Genomic DNA, 27645 nt, shown 5'->3' with positions numbered 1-27645 from the left:
ATTCATTATATTTCATCTTCTTGACCAAGTCTCTCTCAGACTCTTTTTAAAAGGTTGCAGTAAAATATATACAACAAAATTTACCATCGATACTATTTTTAAGTGTACAGTTCAGTGGCATTAAGCACATTCATTTTATACTACCATCAGGACCATCCATCGCTGCAACTTTTTCATCATCTCAAACTGAGACTCTGTGCCGATGAAACACTGTCTCTTCCTCCCCAAACTCCCAGCACTCACCCTTCTATCTACTCTCTGAATTTGACTATTCTAGGCCCCTCCTATAAGTGGAACCATACAATATTTGCCCTCTGTGACTGGCTTATTCCACTTAACAGGATGCCTTCAAGGTTCACCCATGTTGTAGCATGTGTTGGAATCTCCTTCGTTTTTAAAGCTGAACAATAATTTCATTACACATATATGCCCCATTTTGCTTATGCATCCATCCATCAATGGGCACGTGTTGCCTCCACCTTTTGGCTATTGTAATGCTATGAACATGGTGTATGGTTTCTCTTTGAGATCCTACTTTTAATTTCTTGGGGGTATATATTCAAAAGTGGAATTGTTGACTCATATGGTAATTCTGTTTTTAATTTTGAAGAGCTGCCATACTGTTTTCCACAGTGGCTGCACCATTTTACATTCCCATTGACAGGGCCCCAGGGTCCCAATTTCTGCTCATCCTCACCAACACTTGTTATTTTATTTACTTTTTCTGGCATTTTCCATAGTATCCATCCAAATGGGTTTCAGGTAGGAGCCTTTCCTTTTGACTGATCCTTATCAATTTTTTAAGGTTGTTTCTTTGATTTTCGTTATGTTAGTGTCCTCTCATGTTCTCAGCCCTCCTACCTTCCATACGCTCCCCAGGCGACACTTTCTCTCACCTCAGACCTCAGTTACATCTACAGATTTTCTACTCCGGTAGCTAGTCTGGGTCCCTGAGCTCTAGGCTTCCATATCCATTTGAATGCTGGGCAGCTTAAATATATTATATTGCACATAAATATATGTGCAAACATTGAGAGCAAAACCAAACACACTTTCCCTAAAACCTGCTCTTCCTGTGTTTCCTGACTCAGTGAAAGAATTCACCATCTGGGAAGATAGGCAAGCCCTTAACATGGGGAGTTAGCTTGGGTTTTTTTCCCTTCTCCCACCTTACTGCCGCCCTGTTATCTTGTATCCATAACGTCTTTTTCATTGCTACTGCCTAAATCTACTCAATTTGTAACTCCTTTTCTCTTACTTGCTGAAGTTTAGCCCAGAAGCTCTCTCAGCCTGAAATCTTTCATCCCTGTGATAATCTAGACACCTGCCTGACTTTTCCTGCTCCAGTATAGGCCTGATATTACTCCCCTACTTAAAATCTCGGAACATATGTGGAAGAGAACCCTGGTGGCACAGTGGTAGAGACACAAGAGACCCAATCCCTGGGTCAGGAAGATCTCCTGGAGTAAGAAATAGCAACCTACTCTACCCGATCCAGTATTCTTGCCTGGAAAATCCCATGGACAGAGGACCTAGCAGGTTACAGTTCATGGGACTGCCGAGAGTCAGACACGATCGAGTGACTGAGCACAAAGGGACCAAGAATAGCTGATTTGAACTTCTTATGAAGATAATAGTTTTGTACTGACAACAGGCATAGACTAGAGAGCCCGGAAACAAACCTGTGCATGTCAGAAACTCTGGCATAGGACTCTGATAACCATGAAGGTACCTTACTCAAAATTCCCTCCAAGAGCACCTGGCGCTAGGAGCACAGTTAGTGGACAACCTCTAGGTCTCGCCCAGATTAGCAGACAGCAGCTTTATAGCCACTGCAGCATTCGTGCAGAGACCACGCTCTCTCTCAAGGCTGCTTTGAGCCAGTGACTGAGACAGCTGGGGTACGGGAGTGGAGCCATCTCTGTCTGACATGGGTCTCCACTAAGAGGCAAACTTTTCTCTGAGGGTCTCCAGTGACTTTGTCAACGTTATCTCCGAGTTGCACCAAGTTGGAGGCAATTCCTAGCCAACCCTCCTTGCCCACTTCCCTTTTCACAAGTGTCCAACATGTATTGTGGGATTTTGGCCTATTCCTGTCCTCTTTCACCCTTCACAAATTTTCCTTCAATGCTTCTCTCGATCTTCTAAGGACCCAAATTACGCGATGACACAAGGAGCATGTCAGATTAAATGGGAAACACTGTGTGGAACTGTTCAATGAATGGAACTTTAAAATAATGATATAAATGTGGAAAAATATGAAATTGATCCCTACCCTATATATGTATAAAATTTAACTTCAGGTAGATTAATGACTTAAATTTAAAATATTAAGTTTAAAAACTTTTAGTATACTCCATGGATGAGTATCTTTTAGAATCTGTGATTTAGAAGTTGAGGTAGGAAAATATTTCTTAAACAATACACACACACACACTCCATAAAATTAAGCACTTTTGGGAATTCCCTGGTGGTCTAAAGGTTAGGAATCTGTGCTTTCACTGCTGAGGGTGTGGGTTTAATCCTTGGTCCAGGAACTAAGATCTCAGAAGCCACGAGGTACTGCCAAAAATAAATAAATAATTTTAAAAATTAAGCACTTTGTTCATTAAAGGCATTTAAAGAGACAGCTTATAAACTGGGAGGAGATATTTGCAATATACATTACTGAGAAAGGATCAGCATCAAGAATTCCTTAAAATCAATGAAAAAAAGCATATATAACCTAACAGAGAAATGGACAAAAGATATAAACAAGCATTTTTCAGAAGAGGAAATACATATGGCTATGAAATATGAAGAGACACTCAATCTTATTGATTATTAAATGCAAATTAAGTCTACACTGAGCTAACATTTCGATTGATAAGTGTAAAAAGTCTGACAAAGCAAGTGCTGAAGAAGTTATGGATCCACTCATAAAACCTCCTACATAATGCTAATGGGAGTGCAAATCTGTGTATCCACTTTGGAAAAAACGTTTGGCATTATCTTCTAAAATTGAATACTCACATACCCCGTGACTCAACAAACCTACTTTTACGAATAGACTCAAACAAACCAAAGAAAGTTCTTGTAAATCTGTAACAGAAGAGTACAATAATGTTCATAGCAGCATTGCTCACAGTAGCAAAAACCTAGAAGAAACTCAAATGTCCATTCAAGAGAAATCAGACAAAATCTGGTATGTTCACCAGCTGGAATCTTATACAAGAGTGAAAATGAATGAACTAAATACATAAAGTATGGCTGAATCTTACAGTGTAAGAAATGTATGAATTTCATACAGTGTATGAATGTTACAGTGTATGAAAAAAGTTCAAAAAGATAAAAAGACACAATTTCCCCCCTCCCACTTTGTAATGACCTTTATAGTTTTAAGGTTACAGAAAAATGGTGCAGAAAGTACAAAGTTCCGATACATCCTCTCTCTACCACACAGTTTCCCCTATTGCTACTATCTTGCATTTATGTGGTACATTTGTTGCAAACAATGGGCCAGTGTTGACATATGATTACTCACTAACAGTTCATAGCGTACATTAGCATTCACTCTGTGTTGTACATTCTATGGGATCCACCATTACAATACCACACAGAATAATTTCACCACTGGGTAAAAATGACCTGTGCTCCACCTATTCATCCTCATCTCTTGCAACCATTCATTTTTTTTTTTTTAAGAGTCCTGCCAACACCTTGGTTATAGTTCAGTGAAACTCAGTTCAGAACTCTAAGATAATACATTCCTGTCGTTTTAAGTCATTAAGACTGTTAGAGCAACAATAGGAGATAAATAAAGTGGGCCAGGCATGGGTCCATGATGAACTGCCTTATGATAAATACAGTACTGTACCCAGGTCCAGTTAAGAGAATAAATCCCTTGAAAAGCTCTTTATGGACTAGTAGACAAAGCCCAAACTCCTCAGCCTGGTGTCAATCCTTAACAACATGGTTCTAGAAACCCCCTGCTCTTCTTATCGCCTTATCCGATGAGTGAACGGATGGAGAGATCTTCGAAACTTGTAAAGCAATTTTCCCTGGGGCTTCTCTGGTGGCTCAGTGGTAAAGAATCCGCCTGCCAATACAGGAGACTCAGGTTCGATCCCTGGAGAAGGAAATGGCAACCCCATTCCAGTATTCTTGTCTGGAACATCCCATACACAGGGGATCCTGGCGGGCTACAGAGGTCACAAAGAGTCGAACACGACTGGGCAGGACCCCCAAAGCAATTTGCATGCCACCAACCCAGGCTCGAATACCTATTTGAGGGAAAACGCGCCCAAAGGACGCGGCTGGCAGTTGGAAAAGTCGGAGGGAGGCCCCGGCGAGCGCAGCTTGCAGCTCAGCGCGGGTCCAAGGTCCACTCTACCCCCTTCACCCGTCGCGCGGGGTAGCGGTTGATTACAATAGGCAGGCCGTTTTGGTTAATACTTTGGGGCCAGAAAGCCCCTGAGGGCTCGGACACCACGCGGAGACAGAGCACTGCCTTTAGCCGCAATTGAAGAAACCGCTCTCAAGCTGGATGGAGGCGGAGCGGCAGCCCCCGCAGAGCCAACAGAAGAGCCTTAAAATGCCAGGAGCAGTGCTAGGACAGCCCCCAGCGCGAGGCACTCTGGGACTTGTAGTCTACCTCCGAGACGGGGCTTTCCCCCACCTCGTTTCCCCGCCTCTTAGTGTAGCTTTTATTCTGCCCCCGCTCCCCTCCCAGCACGCCGACTTCCTGGTCGCCGCACGCCTCACAGACGACTACACTACCCAGAAGCCTCTTCTCCGCGTCCCAGCGCCCCGCTGGTGCCGGCCGTCTCCTTTGGACTACAGTTCCCAGAAGTCCCCTGGAGAAGCGACTCCCTCTCTCATTTCTAGGACCACAATTCCCAGACACATCAGCTTCCCGGCGGTTCTCTCTCTCTCTTTTTTTTTTTTTTTTTGACTCGAGCTGGCTGGGTTTCGCCGACCGGCCGGCGCACAGCGACGACGTGGTTCGCCGTGACACCGCACCGGGTTCCCTTAGCGGCCCGTCTTCCTCCCCTCTTAGCGATCCCCCTTGCAGGCCGTCGCCGCCGGCCTCAGCAGTGACCTGGCGGGCCGCGCCTGCGCTCTGCCCCGTTTCCTGCCTGGCTGGTGGCGGCGGCCATTTTGTCCATCCTCCTCCTCCTCCTGCTCCTCCTGGTTGGAGCGCAGTGTCCGGAGCGGGCTGGGGGGAGAAAGCCCGAGAGCAGGGTTCGGTGCCTTTTCCTCTGTCCCCAGCCGGTGCCCGGAGCCCCCCTCCCCTTCCTCCCCACCCCCTCCCCTCCCCGGCCCTGCCCTCCCCCTTGTCCCGGGATCGCTCCGTCGCACCCACCATGATGGAAGACGACGGGCAGCCCCGGACTCTGTGAGTACCCGAGACGGAGGGGATGCCAGGCGCTGGGAGGCCCCCTGGCACCGCGGGACGCTGTGGGAGGGAGCAGGAGCGCGGGGCCGAAGCTGGGACTTCTCGGTGGATCCCTGGCCGCGGTGGCGCGGACGCGAAGTGCATTCCTCATCTGTCCCTTTTTTCCTTGGAAGGGAAGCCCTCCCTTCCCCCCCAAACACAGTCACTTCCTGGGGTCCGGGGCTCGCTTTGACCTTTCCCTCTCGCGCCCTTCTTTGCACCCCCTTCCTAAGCTGGGTTTCTGCACGGCAGAACCTGTCAGGCCCGGGAGAGCTCCTGCTCTCAGTCTGCTTTGGGAGCCCTGGGCTGGGCCGGGAGCTGCGGGTCCCCCCCCGCCCCCGCCCGACCATGGGGGCCGGGCCTGGTGGGGGTGGGCCTGGGGGTGGGATCGCAGCCGCCTCTCCTTGTGGGTCGCGAGGAATCGGCACTCGCGCCCTCCACGTCCCCGGCTCCAGTCGCTGAAGGCTCTTCTCCCTAAGTTGAACTCCCGGAGGGAGCCGGACGCTCTCCCGCAACTCTAGCCCCTACTCTCTTTCTGCCCCACGTGCCCGCGCCCACGCTGTCAGAAACACTCGCCCAGCGCCCGCTACTTTGAGAGTGAGAAAGGGATGCCTCTTGCCGCCGGAGCATCTTTTCCCTTCTTGGATGATGAAGTTTACTTTGAGCGCTACCTACGCTAAACTGACAACCAGTTGTTAAACTGCTTTTGCTCTCATTGGTGTTACCTCTTTCTAATCTGTTTCTTGGGTCGAGACCTTCAGAGTTGGATAAGTAGAGGGTTTTTTCTGTTTGTTTGTTTTTTTTTTAATCAGCTCTTCGATGTGTGTCTTTTGAGCGCTCTTTCTTCGATCTTGCTGTCACTCTTTACCTGAAACCCAGTGTAATGAATGAATTTCATCTTCCAATCGCTTTTTCGAGTTTCCTTGCCTTTCTACTGAAGAGTGATGACTCAGCATTTGCATTCCTTTGCAAACAGTATGGCATTCCTTTCCTTTTTTCCTGGAAAAAAAAAAATATTTTTTTTGAAATGTGAGTAATTCCTAGTTAAATGTTTAAGTTGGGTACCTTGGGTTTTCCTAACGTTTCGAAGCTCAGCACACCTGCTTCCCGTGCAGGGAGTCAGTCAGGTCGCTGCTTTGTTTTCTCTTGCCTCTGCCTGGTATTGATAGGATCATAGTCCACTTGGCTGTACTATCTGATGGGGAAATTACTTTGGGGGGAGTAGACGAAGGTGGATGGGTACTCAGGCAGTTTGACCAGTTTCTCTTCTCTACTCCTAGCAAGGAAAGTGTGTTCGGTCAAGAAGGCAGATATCTGTGTTCAGTATTGGTACAAGTTTGGCTTCTTGTCTTGTTGGGAGGGGGGAGATTACACTTTTTTGTTCCTGTTTCTTTAATGTCTCCCTAAAGTATCCGCTATTCTTTTTGAGAATTTGAGGCCAGCTTAAGCACGTCAAATGCTTGATTGAAAAGCCTGCTTAATGGAAGTTTTCAGTGTATGTTTTGTGCTGTCTTCCATTTCTGCTGTCTTTTCCCAGAAGAGAGAATTGGGACAAGCCTGAAATTTGTCCTCTTGACATCTGTTGAAGCCAAGACTTGGGATTTAGTTAGCAATGTGTTCTTGGAAGGAAGCATCTGGGAAGGCTGAATTTAGGCCTAGCAAGCAAGCATGTATTTAACAAAGAGAAAAGTTACATTGTATTTAAAACTCTGAAATGTCATCATTGCATCATAATAGCTACTGAATAATTGGTAAATTCTCCAGACACGTTTCACTTTAACTGTGTCCCTTATGAAGAATTCCTGGTTTTTGTCATGCTAAATAAAATGCTATTGCAGTACCTTTAATTCATGTAACTACTTTGCCTCTGCCTTCTCTTCGATCCCTGTCAGACCTTACTCTACAGAATAATTTCTTTTCACTTAGGAATTCTTACCTCGACCTTCTCCAAACTCCTGCTCTTTCTCAGTATCTTTACAGCTGTCTAAAACTGTGACATGTATACATTAAGTACTGAAGCACCTTGAGCTTGGTGGTACCCGTATGTCAGATGTCAGCACGTGTTTGCTAGTCTTCCTTTTTCCTTCTCCCACTCTTCTCCATGGGAAGGTTTGTTGTGTTTTTTTTTTAGACAAGGACTGCTACATCTTCCTAGGTCTTACCCCTGCCTGGAACGTAAGAGGTACTCAAATATTTTACAATGATTTTACTTCTTTTCACTAAATTTAATATTAAGTCCGTTTTTTTAAGAAATCCTGATCGATTTAAAATTGTATGTAGGCAGACATGGTCATATATGGTGTGGTCTGTTGCTTTATATATATATATATATATATATATTTTAAACCTCAAACGTACAATTTTGAGATAAAAGCGAATGTTTCACAATTACAGTTTTGTCAGATTTTAATAAAAGTAATGCATATTTTACGTATTCTCAAAAGGTTCTTTTAGATACTAGTAACATGATGAAAAATTTGAAGGTGACTTTAGAGATTGATATCTAGTAGGGGTTTTGTTTATTTATGGAGATCCTTCTTTTATTTTACATTGTGATCTTTGGTTTGGGCTTTAAAGTGGTTGGTATGTTTTAAAACAATGTACTCTTAACAAAGTTTATCTTAAACTGTTTCCTTAAAATGCCTGTGTGTTACTAGTGAGGTTTTTTTCCTGCAGACACACACAAGCTAAGACATATGGTTCTATCATCAGAAAACAATATGGTGTTTATAGCCTAGGTAGGTCTTTAAATATTCATTACCTACAGTATTACTAATTTATTTGATGGTATTTAAAGTGATATAGAATTGCTTTGATGTTGAGCGTAAAGTTTGTCATATAGTTGCTTTGAAGGTCTGTTTTCTGATGTTTCTTTGTTCTTATTTGACATTTGCGGGGTGGGGGGAGCTAATATATATTGGGTAATTTGAGATCTAAAAAAACAAATGAGAAAAATTCTGTGTAAAACTGGTGTTGGAAGGGGACTGCCCAGCACCTACCTTGTAGGATTCACATTTCACATTTGTGTTGTGGATAACTTTGAGTGCAGTGATTCGATCCATGGTATTTCTGAATCTGTTATACAGCATTAAATTGTAATGGTGTTCTACTGTAGTTTTATTTTCTTCATCTATTCGAGGTACCACAATGAATAGGAATTGTGGATCTGGGATTATACCATGTTGTACAGAGCCATCTTTTAGACTGTTTTCTTCCTAATAGAGACTCAGTCAAAAGGAGGAAATAAACCATTGATTTAGGGTATAATCTGACCATCCAAGGGCAATAACAGAAGTAAATACTATTAAATCCTATTACAGAATTGATTAGCTGTACCAAGGGTTTGGCCCTATTGGGCCTGTAATTAAATTAAGCCTCTCATTCAATTTAATCATATTCTGTTTCTCTAAAATGTATGTGTATGTGTGTTAATATTCCTTATATAGTTGGTCAGTTCACTTATACTTCTGTACCTTTCTTCTGCCCTGCCTGCTTCCTAAAATGAAATATTGATAAATTGATCAGTTCATTAGAGGCCCATTGAAGGATATTGTTGCAAAATCTTCTCTTACATAAGAATTTGCAAGAACAAAACCAAAAATGTTACTTAGCCATAGCATCTTGTGTAAAAGCGCTGATAATTTCGGCCTCTGTAGGGCTGACCTTTTCAGAGTGAGAGCAGAGTCAGTGATGGAAAGTGTGATTAGTCTTCTGAAAGGCATGGTGTTCTTAAGATTCTGCCCAGTTCAACATAGGAAGTAGTTTGGCAGTGTGGACTTCTGCCTCCTGTGAGACTGCCAAGTTCTCGTCTCAAATTTGATTTTAACCCTGAGGTTAGGGACAGAGACACTATTTTCCATTTTTAACGTGTTAATTCCTACAGTTCCTGTTCTTAGAAGACAAAATAGACCAAATGTATGCTTTTTCCCCACCTTGAGTTAAAAAGTGTTTTAGAATTTCCTAAGTATTTTCTCTTTGAATTGTCCAGATACAAGCATTTGAGCCATTTGTCTTTTTCTGTTATTCTGTGTTCTTCAACTAGAAATTTTATATTTAAATCCTTGGAATGTTAGAATATGTTGACTGCCTCATAACCAAAGCAGAAAGAAAGTGTAGAAATGACATATAATTTAGAAGGGAAAAGGGTAATATTTCAGTATATTACCAAGATGTGATATTTTTGCCAGGTCAAGCCTTGAATATTTTTGTTAGTGTTTATTTTGGGACAGATAACTTTATGATAATGTCAAGGTACTTAAACTGTATAGTATAGTGTTTTAAAAGTTGCGAAGTATTTCTGTATTAAGTTGTATGGAGGATGCAGGCAAATGTAGATAAATGAATTACAGAACTCTGAGTGAAGGAAAAGGCAGTCTTGAGATTTGGGTATAATTTAGGTGAAATTATGTGTTGAATTATATCCTTTTTATCCTGTCAGATTCAGATGTCCTACATGTGGTTATGGAAGGCCGTTTTTATATTAGCTTCTGAAGTTTGCTCCTTTACCGCTGAACTTTTAGTGAAAATATTTGAAAAATAGGAAACCTTAAAACTGGACTCTTTCTATAAGTATTTCATGACATTCTAAACTTAAATTAACCTTTTGCTCTTTGTTGCTCAAAATGTAAATTAATATATCTAAATGTGCCTCTAGAAATTCTTCAGAATCTGTATTGATTAGAAATAGATTGACTTGGAATAAAGATCCTATGAAACAGTATGCCCATGCAGTTTTTCCTGGAAAGCTGTTTAAACACTCATACAAACTTAAAATTATTTAAATCATTTACAAATTGTTACATAAAAGTGATAATTTTTACTTTGTTACTAGTTAGCTTTGATACGTGAACCTCCTATTCTCTTAGAAATGAGCTGCTGCTGCTGCTGCTAAGTCGCTTCAGTCGTGTCCGACTCTGTGCGACCCCAAAGACGGCAGCCCACTAGGCTCCCCTCCCTGTCTCTGGGGTTCTCCAGGCAAGAACACTGGAGTGGGTTGCCATTTCCTTCTCCAATGCATGCATGCATGCTAGGTCGCTTCAGTCGTATCCGACTCTCTGCGACCCTATGGACAGCAACCCACCAGGCTCCTCTGTCCATAGGATTCTCTAGGCAAGAATATTGGAGTGGGTTGCCATTTCCTTCTCCACTTAGAAATGAGCTAACTGTTACTATTTTAGGTTAGATGAATTTTAACACTTCAGAGACCGAGGTCACTGTTCTTTATAGCTGGGTCTACCTTGTATAAAAAATTCCAAGGATACAGACTCACAAACCCCTATGGGTTAAAAAAAAAAAGGAGACAGGTGATTGTCTGGCTAGCTCAAAAGTCTGTAACCTTTCACTACTGCTGGGAGAGTGTCCTGCACATTCTACACTCGGGTCTGCTCTACTGTAAATGTAACAAAAAAGGTAACGTAGTGGACCCAAACCAGTTTGTCACTTGTTTAGTCTTCCGTTCAAGTAACATTGGACTTATGTTTCATTTTTAGAGTGTGTTAAAGTTATTAGGACCCATTATGATGAAATTCTTAGGTAAACAAGAAAATTGCTGTTCATTCTTAATCAGATTTTCTTTTTTTTTTTAACACTTAACCTTACCTTTCTCAGTCCTGTTTTCCCTTTCAGAGTGTCCCTACTTAAACTATGGCAACTGTAGATGCAAGGCTTATATTGGTCTCAATACATTGTTTCCAGATGTTATATATTACTTTCCTTTCCAGAAGAAACAATGTTTAAATTTTACAAATATTGTTTGGCTTATGAGGATCATAGCAGATGTGAGTTTTAGGAATTATACACTGAGTACCGGAAAGACTTAAAAAGTTTATTCAGCTAAATTGAGATAGGCCCATGATGCAAGATGGTCGTCTTTGAGTGGCAATGTTCTTTTCTTTTAAACTTAACCTGTGTATTAAATTTCTTATACAAAATATATATCTTCAACCTGTAATTTAAAAAAACGCAAATTTTTAGATATGTTACAGTCAAAAGTATGCCTGAATTTGTCTGTAATTTTTTCTGAATTTCTAGAGACATCTTTATATTTGCTTTGTTACCTACATAAAGATGTATTTTGCTGATTCTGATGCATTTTAGATGAGGAAATTTTGTTATTTTACCCTGCTCTCCTGAAACAAAATAATGAAGACATACCATCAATGACAGTCTTATTACCAAGACAGAACAAAATCCTTCAATCTCTTGTGTGTTTTGCTATAACTTTGATTCTGTTCTTTGTTCATGTAATTGCTTTGGTTGAGGGCCTAAGATAAACTAACCTTATATCTGATACCCCTCTATGATTGGGTGTTTTAATGAGTCAATATTTGTGGTACTGTGTGTGTTACACATTATTTTGAATTGTGTTTCACATCTAAACATTGTAGTTTTCTTGAGACTGGTTTAAATTATTATTTTTATTCTAACAGATGAGAAAATGATATATAGGCTACAGAATAATATGCTTTTGGGGGTATGCAAAATCACATTGATTTGCTCTTTTGAAAGTGATACTGTAGTGCCCTAAGAACAGTTATGCTTTCCTAGGTGAGAGTTAATCTTACACACAAAGAATGAGGCTTAATTGGAAAAATTTTATTGAAGAGAGAGGAAGTTGAAATAAAAGATGATGTGTAAATGATAATGCTTTAGAGCCAGAGCTGAAGGGAAATTCTGATAGTTTTATTTTTTTTCTCTTCCTATACAGATACGTAGGTAACCTCTCCAGAGATGTGACAGAAGTTCTTATTCTTCAGTTATTCAGTCAGATTGGACCCTGTAAAAGCTGTAAAATGATCACAGAGGTAAGAGCCTCCCAGTTCCACGTGCTGACAGTTAGTATAATGTTTAACATTTTGAGATACATGAGTTGATTTGTATCATTTTAAGCCTCAGGTTACTAGATGGAGAGATTAGTGTTTGTTGTGTTGACTTATTTGATTTGACTGACAAACTAGGTTTAGAAGTTTAGAGGACAAAGTTTCTGCGCCCGTATTTTCAAATAGTCCTTCATGATGATGCTGTCTTCAGGTGATGCTGCTTATAAAAAATTGTTAGAGCTTATCTCAAAATACTTGAAAAACTAGGTGATCTTTCACCTATTTACAGTAAGAACATTATGTTTGGAGCTCAGGGAAGGGTGTGTGTAGAACATTGGGTCATTATGAGCATAGTGCCACATAAGCATCTTGAACATTTTTAATTTTTAGTAAATGCTGACTGAACAACTTGATGAAGGTAGGAGTTTGAATTGAATTGTTAATTTGTTTTCCTTCCCCCCCCCAAAAAAAGAAATCTTACTTTTTATACTTTCCTGGTCAATGACTTGTATTTCAGTTTATTCTCTTCTTTTTTATTTGTTAATGCTTTTTTGGGGGGGGGGGGGGACTATTCAGTTTGTGCCAGGTACCATGGTAAGTGGTAGGGATACAGTGGTGAATATAACAGTTCCTGGCCCTAGAGAATTTTCCAGTCTAATGAGGGAGACAGAGGCGTTACCAGGCACTAATGATACAGGATAGGAGACGCTGCGGACACCGAGCGTTTCAAGTACTCTAGGAGCACATAGGTCCACACAGTCTTCAGGCGGGGGAGGCTTCTTGGGGGATTCAGTGTCTCAGGCGAAACCAGAAAGGATAGTGGAAACTGTCTAGATAGCAATGCGAGGAAGATGGGAATCCGGGTAGAGAGAAGAACGTTGATCCAGGCCGGTAGACAGAGAGCGGGAGTTGTTGTGAGATTGAGGGAAAAATAAAAACCATAACACGGTTGAGTTTGGAATGGGATTCGTCTTGTGAGATCCCAGGAGGTGAGGCAGGAGCATTCAGCAGGGACCAGAGCTGGCTGAGGAGTTGGTGTGATGTCCTGATGTGCAGAAACTTAAGCACCTGTAAAGCCAAGTAGCCTTTGGATCTTCCTTCCTGACAATAATGATCTCTCTTCTTTCCTTCCTGTCTTTGATTATTACTCATTCTTCCTTTTCATTCGTTAAACGTTTACTTTGCACTTGGCATCGTTCAGCGCGTTGGGGACGTACCGCAGAGCTAGACCCGCAGGTGCCCGAGAGCTCACATGTTAATGAGAGCGTCGTCAGCAGCAGTGAGCTGCTGTGGAAGGCCGGGAACGGCAATCCCGGATAGGGATGAGAGCTTTGAAGAGAAGAAGACAGTTCCGTGATGACGAGTGGAGTGTTGGTGCCCTGTATCCTGGGTGGTGAGGGGAGGTGTCCTGCTGCCGTTGGCATCTGTTTTGTGAATGTAATAATAAAGGTTCGTAAGGAGACGGGAACGAAAGTTGCCTAATTGAATGTTGAGGCTTTTTGGTTATGGTCTGTGATCCAGAAATCTCTCTTGTCAGTGGGCAGTTGACTCAGCCAAATTTTAAAGGATCAAATGAGTCTTTTCCAGACTGTGGATATTGGGTATGGGACCAACCTGATGATTGCTGTCAGAAATCATCACCTCTTTGAGCTGAGATGGGAATAACAAGATGGTGCTGTGTGCATTACGAGCTGGAGGCAGAGGGAACAACCCACACAAAAGCCTTGAGTTGGTAGTTAGCTTGGGTGTTTGAGGAACCAAAGACTAGGGTGGCTGGAGCCTGGTGAATGGTGGGAAATGAGTAGGCAGGCAGGGTTTGGGAATCAATCGGGCAGTGCCGGCCATGACAGGGCACTTGGATTTTATTGTGGTTGCACCCGGGGCTTTAGGTAGGGTGGTAAAGTATTCCTGTTTGATTTCGGGGGAGGGGCTGTGCTGGGTCTTCATTGAGGGGCTTGGACTTTCTCTAGTCTTGCATGCATTTTAAAGGTGACTGGAAAATGACTGTTGTATGGAGGATGGATTGTAGGGGGCAAGGGCAGAAGGAGAAGGAAACTAACTGTGTTTATTTCACTAGTCAAGGTAAGACATGCTGTGGGGGATTTGTTCTTTAGAGCGGTAGCCACAGAAGTAGAGGTAGATAAATTTGAGATGTATTTTGGAGGCAGCATCGATAACACTGAATTGACCTTGGGACACAGGGAAATGAAGACATCAAGAAAAACCCCTGAGATTCTTGTTTGTGGTTGTGTGGATGGTAATGCTGTTTATTTGCTAAAATGGGCATGACTGAAGGGGGCATGGGATGGATGGGGCGAGTGGTGGGAATCACTCACTGTGTTGGCAGTGTTAAATTTAAGATGTGTTGTAGAGATATATCAATAAATGGACATTATGTGTAGGCAGTTGGATAAACATTTTGGGACTTCAGGGAGACCAGTGCTGATAATACTAGCTTGCAGTAATGTTTGAAGCCGTGGGGCTGGAGAAGAAGTAGTTGGTAGATCTAGAGAGCGCTGAGAGAGGAGAGAGTAGAGGGGCCTAGGTACGAGCCCTGGTGCGTCTCAGCACCTGCTGTTCAGTTGCTAACTCATGTCCGACTCTGTGACCCTGTGAACTGCGGCATGCCAGGCTCTCCTCAACACGTAAGTGACAGTAATAGTCTGAGTTAAGAGGGAAAAATGCCTTCAGAAAGATTTCCAGTGAGGAAATAGGAAAACCAAGAGAATATGGTGGAATCTAGACGAGAATATTTAGAAGAGGAGGAGAGTTGTCAACCGTGTTGAATTCTGCTTGAAGGTCAAGATGAGGAAGAACAGGAATCACAAAGATGGCAGAGAGGTCATTGGTGAGCTCAGCACAAAATTTCCTTGCCATGGTTGGGTTAGAAACTGGCTGGAGTGTGTTTGGGAAAGAATGGAATGTGAGAAAGTGGAAAGTCACTAGAAAATGTTTTGAGAAACATTTGATGTTTGTTTTATTAACTTGTATGCACAATCAGCCACTTGAGGGTGGAAGGGTTTGAAGTGAACTTTGATAATTTATCCATATTCTACAACTCCTACACTTGAACTTGTAAATAGTTCTAAAGTCTCATATTTCTCTGCTTTGGTATTTATGTCATCCAACAAAAATTGGTGACAACATGAAGGTAAGGACACAGTCGATTTTAAACTTTTTTTCCTTTGGCTGCACAACATGTGGTATCTTAGGGCTCTAACCCATGCCCCTTGCATAGGAAGCAGGGGTCTTAACCGCTGGACCACCAGGGAAGCCCCCATCGTGTCCCTTGGTAGTGGTGTAAATGGAAAGCTTTCAAAGGCCCTGAACTCCACTGCTGACTGTTGGTTTCCTTTCATGAATTTCATTTCAGTGTGTGAGAAAGTTCTTTCTTGCCCTTACGGTGTTCTACTTTAGGTGCTGTGTCTTAGACTCTAGCTGCTTTCCCCGTGTACCTGTGTGTATGTGTGTGCTCAGGTGCTGTGTGTGTCTGGCTCTTTGCCACCCCATGGACTGTAGCCCGCCAGGCTCCTCTGTCCACGGGAGTCTCCAGGCAAGGATACTGGAGTGGGTTGCCACGCCCTCCTCCAGGGGATCTTCCCAACCCAGGGATCAAACCTGACTTTCTTAAGGGCTCCTCCATTGGCAGGCAGATTCTTTACCACTGGGCCACCTGGGAAGCTCCACCTCCATATACTATAATAAGTGTATATTACCAATTCTAAGGCAAATGTTAAAAAATTTTAACATCTCTGACAGTGACAAAAAAAATCAATGGTGTCTTAAGTGAGATGAAATGCAGTGTATGTGAATATCTAAGAGTGTGTGTACACATGTATGTACGTACATTGTGTGGGATCTGGCCTACTACTGGTTAGATAAATTTGCAATCAGTATGCACAAGTAGACTAGTTACCTGAAGCCTGTCATCGTTAAGAATACTTCTACCATTGGATTCCTGTACGTTTTACTAGTTACCCATGTTTTCCTTAGAGACCATCAGGGCAAAAGAGGTAGGATGAGGAGGAAGGCTGACTAGCACAGATTTAGCCTCTTACTTACTTTGAAATCCTTTCTTCAATGAATGTTACTGGTAAATGTCAACTCTTTTTTCACAGAAGGAATTTGAATGCCTTTTTCTCTTTGGAGTCTTTCCCCCTATTTCCTTTCTCTGCCTCGCAAATACAACATTCACGTTCACGTGGCTACAACAATAGGTTTTTGTATGAGAGACCGTAGTTTTCTTGTCAGTATTAACGATTACACTTTTTTTCCCTTAAGGAAATGCCTTCTGGTTGCTTCACCACTATTGTTTCAGATGTCTTATTTTGGATTTTTCTTCTGAAACTTTCCTGGAATGAAAAACAGTGGTTGTTGAAAAGAGCTTAATTTTATCTTGTATTTTTAATCCCTTGTAAGTGTAACTGGAATTGCCACATTTTAAGTATTATTTTTAGTGTATTTTACATGGAACAGTGATGAATATTTTTAGCCTACGTAAAAAATATATTTGTACAATTGTATAGCTGTTCATTATAGGTGGCCATCTTATAAAAATTCATTTCCATTTTGGTTCATAGGTGACACAGTTGCTAAAATTTAGGTACTTTGTTTTATATTGTTGTGGTTTTTTTTGTTTATTGTTAATTTAATATTGCTATTTAGTATTTATTGGTGTTGTATTAGACACTCACTCTTGTATTGGCATTTTCTGATGTAAAATCGTAGCTTTGCCTTGGAATATTTTATTCAGACACATTTTCAGAAAACCTTTTCTTAATCACTAGTACATTTTTCTGGTCTTTGGAAGACCAAATTCAAAGTGAATAGAATCTCCAGTGCTTCCAAAGCTTTTGAAAGGGATTTCATTTCAACAGTTGATTATAAATCTGAGATTTTTCGGTTTCCATTCTTATTCCTTCCTTATCCAGAGAAATACATAATCTTGTCTCATCATGTATAGTACTAATCCTAGTTTCGATCAGGAGAAAAGCTTGTAAAGTTGGTTCATTTCTGTATTTTTTTTATAGTCATGGGATACAGTTTATGAAGGATTATGATGCGTAAATAGAGTTCATCCCTTTGAAAATAATGTTGGGAGAGGAGAGCAGTGGTAAGGAGTGGTCCTCATCTCTCAGATCTGAGCTTGAGGTTTTGTTTAGTATAAACTTCTGTTTTATATTTAACATATTTCACCAGAATCCTATCTTTTTATTTAATACTGATAGTCATGATTCTCTACTGCTTTGTAGTTCGTTTGAGTACAACAATATTCTGAGGTGCAAAGCCAGGTATAGGTGTAAATCTTATAAAGTGTTAGGCTTTGTAAAGTGTTAGGCTTTCATAAGCTTATACAGTCTCACCTCATACATTCCTAGCTATCAGTAATGTTTTTTCCTGGATTTTCTTCTCAGCAACCCGATAGCAGAAGGGTCAACTCTTCTGTTGGATTTTCTGTTTTGCAGCATACAAGCAATGACCCATATTGCTTTGTGGAATTTTATGAACACAGAGATGCAGCTGCTGCATTAGCTGCTATGAATGGGAGAAAAATTTTGGGAAAGGTAAGACAGTGAGTGATGGCGCCTTGTGAGTGTGTCTGTCTGCACGTCAGATGAGCTTGTGTTCTTTCCTAGCAAGTTTCTAAACAAATACTCAGCTCTGCCAAGTGATGGTTTTGTTTTCTTCAGCTTAGTGCTTTTACCAAAATTCATTCTGCTTGATAAATGATTTAATAAGTGGTAAGTGTTATGAGTCATAATGACATGCCTAATAATTTTATGAAATATAATCTTTATTTTTAGGAGGTCAAAGTAAACTGGGCAACAACACCAAGTAGCCAGAAAAAAGATACTTCCAGTAAGTACTCCTGCTGCATTTTACGGAAGAGTTCTGAAATTATCCTGGCAGCATTACCAGCTCACATAGGGCTTTTTCTTCCTTTTAGTGTTGCCTAAAAAAGGTTTAGTCCCTGACTTCTTAAATATTTGATTACTAAATGCTTTGATTTCAGATCATTTCCACGTGTTTGTTGGAGATTTGAGTCCAGAAATTACAACAGAAGATATCAAATCAGCATTTGCCCCCTTTGGTAAAATATCGTAAGTATCATAATCAATACTATATTCAATAGCAATAGGCAAAATTGTATATGATGAACTTGTATCAGAGTTAAGAGTTTCTTTCCCTAGTTAGTGTGATTTTTTTTGTTTGTTGTTTGTTTGGTTTTTTTGATTAGTAGATGTTGTTGAAAATGTTAATGTCATTTCAATGTTTTGGGGTCTTGTTTTCATCTAATCCTGTGTATAACATGTGAAAAAATTTTAAGTGATTCTATTTGTTATCTTTAAAGCAGATGTTTGGGTGGTAATGCCTATTAATAAAGTCTAGCTTTTGTCAAATGTTTTCAGAATTTGGTGGTTAAAGATACAGGTTAACCAAGATTAAATGTGATTTCGGTTGTGTATTAAACTTTCATAGAAGGAATTTATAAGTGTGGAAAAGTAGGGAAATCCTTGGGTTTATTGTGAAATTAGAAATGTACATGTTATTATAATGATAAATGTGTTTTGATATTTTAGCTGAAAAGTAGCACTATTACAGTATTAAAATGTTTCAATGTCTGAGCCATAAATGTGGGATTTATTAGTAAATTATTTTTTGTTAGTGGTGTTTGATTCTGCTAGTTAGGGCTGAATTGTGGTTTGATTTATTTATTTTTTTAAACAAAGTTTATGCTCAGATTTTACTGTATTGTTACTTGATCTAATATATTGGAAAATTAAAAGTGGTTACAAGTTCTATAAAATGTTTATCACAATTTATCTAATTAAAATCACATTATTTTATGTATTTATTTCCTGTAGATTTAAGTTAAATGTTTTAGTACTTTACAAAAATATGTTTCACCTAAGAACAACAATATTTCTCTCTACAATTTGTTGTTCTATAGATTTTATTTGATAGATGTAATTCTTAATTTTCTATTTTGATATTTGCTTTGCTTTTTAATCTCTAATAAATGTGGTAAGTAATACTGTTTTAAAAATCAGTGTAAAAAATAATACAGGTTGCTGTTTTTCAATCTTTATTTATACCTGAGACCTGCAGTTTTTCTAAAGTCCAAGTCACAATTAAAAGTAATAGCATTCTGGTTATTTTGCAGAATTGCTCATAAGAATGGACAGGATCTTGAAGGCTAACTGCAAGGAACTGTGCACACTGGAACTCAGTTGTAGATTTTTTTCTCATTTCTATTTATTATTATTATACATTATTTATATATACATATTTTAGTATTTACATTTTAACATTCTATATTCAGTGGAGTTCTATATTTCCAATCATTTTAACTTACTCACTAAAATTTCTGTGTAAATTTGTTGTTTTCGTACTGGTGTGCTTAGCATTGTTGTTAGTTTTTTATTCTCCTTTCTTAAATTTCTGAAAATGTCAATTTTTCAAAATTTACAGCTGCCCAAACTCCAAAATGATGGTAGAGAATTGACCAAGAAAAATAAAGAAATCTGTTAACAGGCCATGTATGCCTTTTTAATTCCTATTTTTTCCTCTTTTTCAATTTTTTAATATTTCATATATTTGGTATCACTAGGCAGAAAACATTTAACTATTTAGAGTTTGCATGGTAAAGTAGCTAGCATTGTTACAGTAATTTATAGAACCAGTAAACCTAGAGGACACTAGCCAATAGAATATTAGCAGAGGAAACTATTGTTCCTGTTAATCTTCAGATTTGAGCGTTTAGTTTAGAAAGCTCAGGCTATTTGATTAGGTTGCATGTTTATTACATGTTTTTGTCCTACTGCTTTTTTCTAACAGGTAAAGAAGCGTTAGGGAGAGTTCAGGAATGGCTATAGTTAATTAGGGCTAACTGAAATTTTATTTAAAAAAATGCTCACAATACAGTGTGTGTGGTTCCTTTTAGTTTTTATTTTGAGGATGACTCTCACTTCCCTCATTTAGCTGTGCTTCTTTTCACAGGGATGCCCGAGTAGTTAAAGACATGGCAACTGGAAAATCCAAAGGCTATGGCTTTGTGTCTTTTTATAATAAACTGGTATGTTCTTTTAGCTCAGTTTGAATTTAATACAAAATTCAGTCATCAGTAAATGTTTTTGGATGTTAACAACAAACACAATGATTGTGTGATTTTGTTTGAGTAATAGCGCATAGTTCTTTTTTTTTCCGTAAGCTTGGAAATAAATGGGAAAAGATAGACTGGTTATAAGGTGGTTATAAGGAAGAATATTGAAGTTTGCAATTGCGACTTGGTATGGGTAAGATGTGTTAGAAGTAAAACTCAAAATTAGGACACATGAGCTAATCTCAGAATTTGGAGGGAAGTTAAATTATATTTGTCTTAACCATGAAAATCTCAATTTTAACTTTTAAATTATATTATCTGTATCTTTGTAGCTGGGATGGTAATGACTACAGCAAGTTATGTAAATGAAATTTTAGGCAATTCATATTTATATTTGCATGTATTTAAGAAAAAGACATCAAATATCTAAGCATTTCCATTAACTGTAACATCAGATAATACAATGGGCTTTGATATTAACATTTTGGAACAGTTTCAACAACAAATTGCATGTTTTATTGAAGCAGTAAGATAAAGGGACAAGAGTTGTATTTTTTTTTTTGGTACTGTTCTAGGTCTTAGTTGTGGCACGTATGATTTCTAGTTTTCCCTGCATATGCAGGCTCTTTCGTTTGAGGCATGCAGGATCTAGTTTCCCTGACCGGGGATTGGTCCCAGGCCCCCTGCATTAGGAGCCCGGAATCCCAGCCACTGGACCACCAGGGAAGTCCTTGGAGTCATATTCTTTTTTTGCTTAGATTCATTGCAAATGCACATTAACCTCTATAATCTAAACTCATTTTGGGGGAATTCCCTGGCGTTCCAGTGATTAGGACTCTGCAGTTCCACTGCAGAGCGTATGGATTCAATCTCTGGTTGGGGAACTAAGATCTTGCATGCCATGTGGCATGGCCAAAAAAAAAAGGTTTTTTTACAGCATTCCAACTCTTTTGTCTTAAGCTTTAAATCTCGTGTCATAGTCATGTCTGCATACGTATGTGCTAAGTCACTTCAGTCGTGTCCAACTCTTTGTGATCCCAGGGACTATAGCCCACCAGGCTTCTCTGTCCATGGGATTCTCTGGGCAAGAACACTGGAGTGGGTTGCTATGTCCTCCTCTGAGGGATCTTCCTGATCCAGAGATCAAACCCCTCTCTCTTAGTCTCCTGCATTGGCAAGCAGGTTCTTTACCACTAATATCACTTGGGAAGCCCTGTCATAATCATAATCCATTGCTATTAGAATGTAGATTTGGTAAGGGGTAAGGTGATTTAGACCATAATATCAAGAGTTTTTAGATAACTCTACAGTAAAAGTTATGTTACAGATCAACAAGATATTTAAGAACAACTGTGTCCTTTTTCTTGGCTATCAATGGGATTGTGATTTTTCTTCTTGCATGTTTGAATTATAAATTTCCCTTGATGCTTAAATGCTGTTCCTAGTATCTTAAAATCTATAAATAAACATTGCTGTAATGAGTCACTTACTGATAAGATTTTTGTCTCCAGAAATACCAACATTTTATTTCATCTTAGTCTTGTATATCATTACTTTCTGTGTTGGTAATCGCTCTTTTCTTTTTTTTCTTCACAGGATGCAGAAAATGCAATTGTGCATATGGGAGGTCAGTGGTTGGGTGGTCGTCAGATCAGAACCAATTGGGCTACACGTAAACCCCCTGCACCTAAAAGTACACAAGAAAGTAAGATACGTCTGCTTTTATATGTTTTTAAGGATACTTCACAGAATCATCTGTTAGTATAGTCTCAATTTCTTAAAATTTAATTTTGTTAGCGTTGTAAGACTCATTTAATTTTTAATATATTTATCTGAAAATAACGGGGCTTTGATGTAAGTATATTTGGAGCTGTGAACCAGCTGATTTTATAGATCAAATCAGTAGTGTCAAGGAGAAAAAAGTTCTGTTTCTCCCCACAGTGAGGCATATCTCATATTTTTATAGTATTACAGTAATCCATTTTATAATGCTGCATAACTGTCAACACTGTTTTCTTTCTGCATAAAGATAACACTAAGCAGCTGAGATTTGAAGATGTAGTAAACCAGTCAAGTCCAAAAAACTGTACTGTGTACTGTGGAGGAATTGCTTCTGGCTTAACAGGTATAGTGTCTCTTTTTTCCTAGTCCCCTTCTCTGTGGAGTGTCATCATCATTAGTAGTAATTTCTTAATAACATGAACCTTAAATATTTTACATTTTTTGTACGTTTATTTTTCAGATCAGCTTATGAGGCAGACCTTCTCACCATTTGGGCAAATTATGGAAATCCGAGTTTTTCCAGAAAAGGGCTATTCATTTGTCAGGTATAATTCTACCTTAATCCATTCCTTTCAGTTATATTATTTGATCCCCTCAAGTATGTGTTTGTTATTTTAGTACTTCTTTGCAATATAGAACTTTAAACTGCCTATATGATGTGCTTTAGGAAAATACCAAGTTGATAGGTTTAAACTAAGGGGTTTCTGTATTACTAAGTTTAAAAAAAAACAAACCTCCTTCTCTTCCTCTCTTAGATTTTCTACCCATGAAAGTGCGGCTCATGCTATTGTTTCGGTGAATGGTACTACAATTGAAGGACATGTTGTTAAATGCTATTGGGGTAAAGAATCTCCTGATATGACTAAAAACTTTCAACAGGTAATTCGATTTTTCACAGCACTTTTTAAGGTTTCCATCTTACATATCTACATAAGAGCTTTAGAAAGTCTATAAAAGAAAGCAAACAAAAAATAAAGCATATAGCTGCTTTCAGTTGATTTTATTAATGCTATTTCAAAAGTGATTATTTTACGGTATTAACTGAATCTTAATACTTTCTTTTCACAGGTGTCACCACCCCAATAAACTTAGACAATGATAAATAACAGAGTCCTATTCACATAAGGGTGCTTACTTAGTTTTTCTCTTCCTTGTCTCCCACTTTCTTCAAATACTGTGTTTCTTACTCGTTTCCTAAAACAGTAATTTGCTTTTTCCTAGGTTGACTATAGTCAGTGGGGCCAGTGGAGCCAAGTTTATGGAAACCCACAACAGTATGGACAGTATATGGCAAATGGGTGGCAAGTACCGCCTTACGGGGTGTACGGGCAGCCGTGGAATCAACAAGGGTTTGGAGTAGAGTAAGTTGTTTGAGTTTTTCCAGTGTAGAAACAGATAAAATTCCAACAAAAGGAATCTGAAAGTATGTTTTCCTGGGGAGAATCTATTTAAATTAAACACACTGAACAATGTGGCATTATAAGCATTGTAGAAACTATAAAAAATGCTGAAACTTTGCTTTTTATAATCTAGGTGGAAAGGGAGGTTGGGATAGCATTTGATGTGTCTTACTATCTCTATGAGCAGTTGGTAGAGTTTGACTTGTATTTCTAATACTCCATTTTATCTACTTAATTTACTTTTGCATGGAAAAGATCTTTTGTCTTATTTATGTTCAGAAATTTAATGCTTTATGCCTATTAGCTTGTGTGAGGTCTCCAAATATTTATCTAATACAAAGCAGCTTACCCTTTTTGTTTTATGGATTGATTGCATTGTTCCTTGTACTTTTTCCCCCTGGGCCAGCCTATATTATTATTCTCAGCAGTTGCTCCTCCCCCTTCCAATGTAAACATGTGTTTTTTAAATTGCTTATAAATTGATATGCGTATCTACCATGTGTGCAATATTTGGAGGGTAGATGTGTTGAATCATTTGTCATTTTTTTTTAAAAAATCAGCTTTGAGATATTTATCAGACATTATGTTGTCTAAACAAAAATTTAAGACTAATATTAGAATATATATTTTGCATATGTGGCTAGATATGTAACATTTATTTCTTTGCTCTTTGTTGTAGGTATCTTGATTTCTTGTCTGTTCTGTGATTAGGCTCTGCTTGATTTGTGTATAAATGTGTAGATGATTTTTTATTTGTGTTTGCTCAAGTTTTTTTTTCTTTCTTTCTTTCTTCCAAGTCAATCACCTTCAGCTGCTTGGATGGGTGGATTTGGTGCTCAGCCTCCCCAAGGACAAGCCCCTCCCCCTGTAATACCTCCTCCCAACCAAGCTGGATATGGCATGGCCAGTTACCAAACACAGTGAGCGGGGACTCTAAACAAAATGTAATTCATGATAGCTTCAATTTCCTTGTGACACTCTGAAGACATGAAAGTAGACATCGGAAAATGAAAATATTTATTTTAAAAATTGAAATGTTTGGAACCTTTAGCACAGCTTTGCTTTGGTGAAGGACACATGTCTTCTAGTTCTGCCTTTTTAAGTTTTTGTTCATGATGGATATGAACATGATTTTTCTTTGTGTATAAAAACTAAAATAAAGTGAATAAAAAATTCTGACTACAAATTTTGATATAATAGGAGAAATGGGTAATACATTTTGATTCTTAGATACTATTCCATTTTTATCTTGCTGTTCAGTATTTTAACTCACTGTGTTTTTAAAAGAGCAAAAAAGGGAGGATCGTGAAAAACTGGGAATCATATATAAGTTCATCCTGAATTTTGATACTCCCCTCCCCTCCCCCGAGGTGGACCACATTCGAAGTCAGCAGGAAAAAACAGTGATATTGAGAAGAAATGCATGACTTTGGAGTCGCTTTGGAGGAAATACTTTCTCTGTGCCTAAAGAAACTGAAACCAGACTGATAAAAGAAATTTTGTAACCTAAATAAGGAACAGCATTGTCTGACTTACTTGAGCAAATGTTGGTGGTCCACATTAAGACATATTTTTAAAACTTTAAAAAGTGTTCATAATTAAAACTGTAGTAAACTACATTTCATTTTGGGGGGAAAATCCCAAATATGGTGTTTGTATTAAAGTCAGACAGTCATACCTATGCTTTTACATGAAGTTTAAATGATATACATTGTAAATATTGAATACAGTGTTTTAAAAGCATGCTTCAACATAGAAGTAGCAACAATGTAATTATTTGAAGTAACACTTAACACACTCCACTGCATTGAATGCAATGGATGAATAAGAATGTTTAAGACTGACATTTCCAAGGTTGGCTACTATGTAAGATTAAAATTCTACAAATGACAGAAAAAGCCTTAATTTTAATTTCATACAAATCTGATGCATTAGTACATTTTAAAATGTCATTGGAAATTAGATTTTTTTTTTCTTTTTTCTGTTTTTGCTTTACATCATCTGGTATGTAAATACCTTGATTAAAACCTTGTAAGCCTATTTCAAGGTTCCTATAAGTTGTATAGTACAAGTGTTTTTAAAAAATCTTGGGGTGTTTTTTAAAATTAGATATATTTTGCCCAAGAATTTTTTTAACAAGATTGTTAAAACATCTTATTTAGACAGTTTGATGTACCAATTTATAATTGGATATTCAGCTTAAATAGTACACAGAGTTGTGACTTTTATTTTTAATTAATTTTTTCCTTGTGGGTAGTGTGCATGGGATGACAAGTCTGAACAGAGGCTGAGCTGTATGAGTGCAGAGTTTGTAAATGATTCGATTGGGTAAGATTAACACTTGATTCTGAGGTATTTTTCAGGCCATGTGCATACAGTCTGCCTCAAATTTCTATCATAACAGGAATGTAAAAGAGATAAAAATTCTATCTATTCGAATTTTGACAGCTAGGGGGTGCAAATGTTTAGGCAGTGTATTTGAAATGTTTTGAAGTCTGGAAACCAAAATGAAAAAAACTCTTTACAGTTACACTATAAGATACAGTTAGCACCCACAAATTACTGGTTCTTAAACTTTTGAAGTCTTACAATTAGCTTTAAAATAATGGTTTTGTAAGTTGGTCTCCACAGTAATTTTGGTATTTTCCTTCTTCCCCCATTTAGAACTTCATTAAATATGAAAATTTGCAGAGTCCTAAGTTGTTCGTCTTCAGGCCAAATTTTTTATGGCACTTTAGTTTTAACCACAGTACTCATTTATTACATTCATCTATTATAAAATTTACCCTTATTTCTTTTGTTCATGGTTAGTATCTTTGGGGGATGTTTTGGAAAATTTACTTTATACTTTATAAGGAGAACACTCAAATTATATCAATTACGCCTCCTAGTTAAAATTTTCTTAAATATATGTGAAACTTGAACTAAACTCTGAGTTTGCCTTTTTCGGTCTGCCAGTAAATTAAGTAGCTTGTTGCAACACCAGACTAGTTAATACTGCATAGGAAACATATGACTGAAATCTTTTCATCTTAATCTGAAAGAACAAGATTACGTGCTCAGTTCAGTTAATGGAAATTATTAATATTTCTTATTAAATGGTTTTTAAAATATAAAGCTACTTATCCAAATGAAATGTACCATTTTAAAATACAACTATCAAGCTAACACAGACTCAAGAACTATTTTATAACCCAGAGTGAAGTCAGTGCTATCTTGATCCAATTTAAGCCTAAGAATCGTTGCCTTTTCCATGTTCATTAAAAACAGCAGCAGAGATTCTTTGGCAAGCAAGAAAATGTTTATTTCATAATCACTTTGAGATTTATTTTTGGTGATGTGTTTCTGCCTACCACCTTCTTTGCTCTGATCTCTCTACTAGTATTTCCCCTCATGCCATTCCCACTTTCATGTCTGCTGGCAGTGAGAGGCTGAAATGACTGGCCAACTTAAGCCAAAGCTGTAAACCACAGTTGAAGTAAGTCTTTCAATAAAGACTAGACTATATGATGAGTGACTTTTTCTTATTGTCGTTTATTACATAATTATCCTTCCAGGCTGCCATGATATAGGCAATTCCATTTTGTTTTACATTATTAGTTAAGGTATATGAAGTTTACATATATTTAGGACCTATTTCTGTGTTCTGTATAAGTGATAAACATCCATTTGCTTTGCTGGATTAAAATTTTATTTCTGGGTATGGAGCAGTAGAAATTTGCATCCTTCTAAAAGCGTATGTTCTGTTGAATGTTCAGTTCAGTCGCTCAGTCGTGTCCAACTCTTTGCGACCCCATGGACTGCAGCACGCCAGGCTTCCCTATCCATCACCAACTCCTGGAGCTTGCTCAAACTCATTTCCATCGAGTTGGTGATGCCATCCAACCATCTCTGTTGATTATTAATATAGTAAAATCTCATTATATGAGTCCACAAGTAATGGGGACCATAAGTTTACCATTTCTGGATTGATCTTTGGTAGTGTTATGAGTAAAGATTATGCTCAATAAACAGAAAAAGCAGAAAAAGAATTTAGTAAATTGTCTAAACACCTTTCTAACAGGTGTGCCCAAATTATATCTTACCTATTCATTGAAAAATCAGCATTTGTGCTTCTACTGAATA

General features: G+C 38.7%; 2 protein-coding genes across 9 annotated transcripts; one reads left to right on the top strand and one right to left on the bottom strand.

Annotated features, from left to right (window-relative positions):
* Window positions 1-49: 49 nt before the first annotated feature.
* Window positions 50-5721, bottom strand: LOC122708826 (translation initiation factor IF-2-like). The gene is made up of 2 exons (XM_043925445.1): window positions 5345-5721; window positions 50-5197 (listed from the first exon to the last, which is right to left on the bottom strand). The coding sequence occupies exons 1-2, from the start codon at window positions 5519-5521 to the stop codon at window positions 4589-4591; spliced, it is 786 nt and encodes a 261-aa protein (XP_043781380.1). The 5' UTR covers window positions 5522-5721; the 3' UTR covers window positions 50-4588.
* Window positions 5195-27033, top strand: TIAL1 (TIA1 cytotoxic granule associated RNA binding protein like 1). Of its 8 annotated transcripts, none has more exons than XM_043925442.1 (13): window positions 5195-5377; window positions 8093-8154; window positions 12123-12219; window positions 17649-17798; window positions 18039-18093; window positions 18248-18335; window positions 20236-20311; window positions 21935-22043; window positions 22368-22463; window positions 22581-22665; window positions 22876-22999; window positions 23342-23481; window positions 24318-27033. In XM_043925442.1, exons 3-13 carry the CDS (start codon window positions 12208-12210, stop codon window positions 24442-24444), a joined length of 1062 nt encoding a protein of 353 aa, XP_043781377.1. In that variant the 5' UTR covers window positions 5195-5377; window positions 8093-8154; window positions 12123-12207; the 3' UTR covers window positions 24445-27033. The 8 variants fall into 8 exon arrangements, with proteins under 8 accessions (XP_043781377.1, XP_043781374.1, XP_043781372.1 ...); XM_043925439.1 differs by lacking the exon at window positions 8093-8154 and adding an exon at window positions 7548-7598 and having other exon boundaries at window positions 17700-17798; XM_043925437.1 differs by lacking the exon at window positions 8093-8154 and adding an exon at window positions 7548-7598.
* Window positions 27034-27645: the final 612 nt, after the last annotated feature.

Source organism: Cervus elaphus, chromosome 15, assembly GCF_910594005.1.
Source record: "Cervus elaphus chromosome 15, mCerEla1.1, whole genome shotgun sequence".
Classification (NCBI taxonomy): Eukaryota; Metazoa; Chordata; class Mammalia; order Artiodactyla; family Cervidae; genus Cervus; species Cervus elaphus.
Note: the sequence above shows the minus strand (reverse complement) of the source record. Positions and strands in the feature narration are given on the sequence as shown.